General features: G+C 37.7%; 1 protein-coding gene and 1 non-coding gene across 2 annotated transcripts; both read left to right on the forward strand.

Moving 5' to 3' along the window:
* The first annotated feature begins 342 nt into the window (after positions 1–342).
* LOC149022404 (small nucleolar RNA R71) lies at positions 343–449 on the forward strand. The gene has a single exon (XR_016172630.1). It is a non-coding gene; the product is annotated as a small nucleolar RNA R71 (small nucleolar RNA).
* Positions 450–3,005: 2,556 nt separating this feature from the next.
* LOC149022405 (uncharacterized) lies at positions 3,006–3,662 on the forward strand. Its single transcript, XM_089147617.1, has one exon. It carries the CDS (start codon positions 3,006–3,008, stop codon positions 3,660–3,662), a length of 657 nt encoding a protein of 218 aa, XP_089003743.1.
* Positions 3,663–4,766: the final 1,104 nt, after the last annotated feature.

Here is a 4,766-nt window from a genome sequence, read left to right on the forward strand (position 1 = left end):
ATCTGATTAGGTGGAGAGAAACTTGTAGGAAGTGGAGATGGGGTTTGTTGTCCTAATGACAAGAGATGGTCCAATTTCTTTGATAGCAAGTCAACCTTAGTGCTCATCTCAATGGTAGGGTTGATCTCATAGAGACCGCTCCTCTTTGGTTGCCCAATGGATGGAATCTCAGTCCTAGCTGTTAAAGCATGGTGTTGGGAGTTTTCACTAAGGGTCTCAAAAAGTTCCCATGCCTCATTCTCATTCTTGTGCATGAAAGTCCCACCACAAGAAGAATCAACCATTTGCCTATGTCGGTCTCTAAGGCCATCATAAAAACATTGAACCAATTGCCATTTAGGAATAGCATGGTGGGGGCACTTTCTAGGTAATTCTTTTAGTCTTTCCCAAGCCTCATGAAATTGTTCTCCTTCTTGTTAGGAGAAACTCGTTATCGCTCTCCTAATGCTATTGGTACGGCCAATGGGGAAGAACTTTTTAAGGAACTCCTGTTGCATTTCTACCCAAGTGGAAATTTTAACATTGTCCAAAAAATGAAGCCAATGCTTAGCTTTATCTTTAAGGGAGAATGGAAAAGAAGTAACCTTAAAGCATCAACTGAGAGGTTTTGGATTTTAACCGTGGAGGACACCTCTAAAAACTCATCTAAGTGCTTATAAGGTTCTTCATTGGCAAGTCCATAAAAAGATAGTAGCATTTGAATCACATTAGATTTGATCTCATATTGAGCCGCCTCTATGTTAGGCAACTTAATACAAGAAACCGGAGTATATATCGTAGGAATGAAATGCTCACTCAAGGGCCTCATTGGAGGCTCATAGTTTGTCATGGTTCTTTGTCTTCTAAGGTTGGCCAAAGTCTCTTCTAACTCTAAGTCAAGTGGAGTCAACTCAGGGTTTAGGGACCGACGACCATGCATACACACAGAAGAATAAAAAAAAGAATAAGCTAAATAAGTAAAATTAAAAGAAAATAACTATAGCAAAAGGGAGAGTTTAGGACGTACCTGAAGCGCAATCCACATGATCTTTCGAACAAAAGTTACACATGTGGGATCTGAAGGATGGGGATTTTTAAAAATTAACCTAAACAACCCAATCTAATGCAAATATTACAATTGAAAAATCCTAAATACATTTATATCTAAGAAAGAAAAGATAACAACCTAAACTAATTATCGATTCGCTACTCTTGCAGTTACCTACAAAACAAAAGAAAAAGAGATTAGTTAAATAAGCAAAGAAAAATAAAAAAATAAAAAACACTAAAATTACTCTAAAAATTATGCCTAATTGAGAAAAAGCAATCCTAGCAACCGTGCTTTGGTTCCCCAGCAACGGCACTAAAATTTGATCGTGTTGCTAACCAATCAAAAATAAAATCCTATACTAATCTAGCAAGCACAAAGTACGGGGTGGAACTATGGGGAACTGAAAGGCTAAGTCACTAAGATTGAATTCAACAAAACTAAATTTAAACTAAATCTATTAATTAATGCAAAAACTTAAACTATGAATATGTGAAGATCTTTGGGATTTCGAATCCCCAATGCTTTTCCCTAACTGATATAACTCTACACTTCAAAGTAAATTAGGGATGGTCTTCCTAGATATGCCCTATCTTCGCAAGACTATCGTCCTTCGTGGAAGCTTGGCACGCTTAGTTCGCTGAGCTATAGAACATCTTTGGCCAAACCCAAACATAATCAACTAGAAGAGATAGAACAATCAAATTAATGAAATAAGCATGGTTCATCTACATCCCAAAGAAAAAGAACTAGCTACTCATTATCACAAAGTTCATAAGAAAAATAAAGATGAAACATAGGGAGAGAGAGAGAGAGAGAGAGAGAGAGAGAGAGAGAGAGAGAGAGAGATGTGGTCTTCTTCTTCAGCAATGAGAGATGTGAGCCGCATTCGCCGTCTTCTCCTTCTCTGTGGTTGGCTTCTCTTTTATGTCTCCCGGACACAATGAATCCCTTCTCTTTACCCGTCGATTTGACATTTATTCTTTCTGATTTTGGAAAAACTCAAAACTTAAAAGTTGTAGATATTTTCAATATAGTTCCATAGAATCTTGAATCATCGAAATCCAAGCTCATAAGAGAGAGATATGCCCAAAATACTGAAGGTAGGTCTGTTTACCCGATTTTCAGATTTATTACCAATTTTGTTCCTTAGACCTCCACCTATTTCCAATTTGGCTAAGATCTCACTTTTCATGATTTCTTGAGCAGCAAGATTGAATGCCATGATTTAAAATCCACCAATATCTAATATATTTGCCAACTTTACTCCATATTATCTCTAATATCCAAAATCTCCTTATTCCTGAAAAATACACAAAAATACTCAATTAGCTCTCCTTAATTAAATAAGTATGGGGAATTAAATACAATAAATAATGGTAAATGGTTGCTTTTTTGGGGGGCTCCTTAAAAATTCCAAAAAAAATTCTTGGGCCCCTCTTTACACCACCTCCTTCCTTTGTGGTTTTTTATTTTTTTTTTTATTAATAAATAAAAATTTTTTTTTTTTCTAGTTTAAAAATTCCTCCTCCCCTTCTCTCACAAAACAAAAATTTTACTTGGTTATTAAAACTAACCAAAATTTGAGAAAAAAAAAAAAAACAAAGGTTTTTTATTTAAATCAAAACAACCCACAAAAAAGAAAAAAAAAAACAAAAAAAATAAACAAAAAAAAAATATTTTTTTATTAATAAATTATAATTTTTTTAATTTATTTTTTTTTTTTTTAATGAGACAACCCAAGCTTACTAACCACCTAGCCCATCTACCAACCCCAACACCAACTACAATGCATCTATCAACAGGGATTCAGATGTGTATGAAGAAAGCCCTAGTCTCGACAAAAACTAAAGAGATATAGGAAGGTTGACCAAGAAGAAGAACCTAATCTTACAATGGGAACAAATACACAAGAGGAGGAAATTTTAGGAAGAGATTCACTTGTGGTCGCTGCAGGAAGCCAACACCATGGGAGACAATGAGAGCTCTTAGCTGGAACTGTCAAGGTTTGGGAAATCCCTTGACAGTTCGAGAGCTTAGGAATATTTCCAAGAATCTAAGGCCTGACCTGCTCTTTCTAATAGAGACTTTGTGTGTAGATAAAAAACTTGCTAAGCTTTGCAACAAGATAAAAGTCAACTCTTTCCTCAGTGTACCTCCTGTAGGTAAAATTGGCGGTTTATTGATGTGCTGGAGTGATAATGTCAGTGTGCATGTTGAACTTGGTGACAAAAGATTAATTGACTGCAAAGTTAAAAGTGGAAAGGAAGACCCATTTTGGGTGACCTTTGTATATGGAGACCTTGTCAAGTCGAAAAGAGGAAGAGTTTGGAAGAAACTGATTGAGATTGGAAGGACTAGAGATGCACCAAGGCTTTGTATGGGGGATTTCAACTCACATCTCGGCTGGTTTGAGAAGGTTGGTGGCTCAACTAGAAGATCTCATGATGCTCAGCAATTTAGAGACATGCTTGATAGCTGTGGTTTCATGGACTTAGGGCTCCAGACCCTCTGTTCACTTGGAACAATAAGAGAAAAGGCCATGCAAACATTAGAGTCCGCCTTGACCGAGCTCTTGCTAATGCACAATGGAGGTGTAGATTTGAAAATGCTATTAACTTTGTTCAACCTGTAGTGGGATCCGACCACAACCCAATGTTGGTGGATACAAACGGCGGGAGAAATAGAGGCCCGAAACCTTACCGCTTTGAAGCCATGTGGATGATCCACCCACAATGTCAAGAGATAGCTCACAAAGCATGGCACACCCTTGCTTGTGGTTCAGCCTATCACACCCCACCTTCCGGTCTCGGTTACCCGCCCGACAACTCGTGGGTGCGATCCGTCACAGGATCCACGGTCTTACCCATCAACAATAATAAATGCAAGTATAGATAAATCAAGAGCAAGAGCAAGTTCAATAATTAATAAAAAGGATTACAGAAGTCCAAATACTCCAATAAAATAATCAAAGAAAGAATCAATGTTCAAAAAGAATAACGAGTTCAGCGGAAGCAATTAAACTAAACTAAATTATCTTCTTTCCAGTTTCATTTTCTAAAGCTAAGAAATGCGCTTCATGAATAGCAAGAAAGGGGGTTCTCCAATTCTTCTCCACACGATCTGCAAAAAGTCTGTCAATATGCCTCATTCGGCCATCAATGGGTGCTATAAGCGAACTCCAAGCATCTGCAGGAGGCTTCGTGCACGCTATCTCCATCTCTCACTGACGATGCCACATCTTCTTCATACAAAAGGGTTCTTTCATACGGATTATCTCCCATTTCCAAAGATGTGCAACCATCTGTGCAGTTAGTATAACATACAAAGAAAAATGAATGAGTTCGACCGAACTCAGTAAGGATAACACATTTCTCATCCACATGTCAACACAATCAGCAATACAAATATGATATTAATAATATGCAATAGTATGAATGCTACTAAGATCTAACTATGCAAGTCTCTAGACAGTTGACATGCTTTAAGATATAGAGTCACTCTGATCCCTCACGGACTGATTACCTCTGTTGGGATCCTGGGTAAAGGGGTAAAGTCTTCATCAGGCATCCATGGCTAGGGATTAAGTCAACGCTCTCTTACCACGACCATTGGCAATGAGTACTGGTGCATGTTGGGGTTTCTAAACCAATGCAAGTCATATTGGTAACACACTACATGAAGTCCAGATACTTCCCCTATGGCACCAACCAACTCGGTTATGTATCCTTCGCACCTA

Source organism: Hakea prostrata, chromosome 3 (genome assembly GCF_041222555.1).
Source record: "Hakea prostrata isolate BN-2017 chromosome 3, UWA_Hpros_2, whole genome shotgun sequence".
In the NCBI taxonomy this organism is placed as follows: Eukaryota; Viridiplantae; Streptophyta; class Magnoliopsida; order Proteales; family Proteaceae; genus Hakea; species Hakea prostrata.

Excerpts from the sequence above, each read along its gene's own strand:
- LOC149022405 (XM_089147617.1), top strand. The coding sequence starts at position 3,006 with ATGAGAGCTCTTAGCTGGAACTGTCAAGGTTTGGGAAATCCCTTGACA.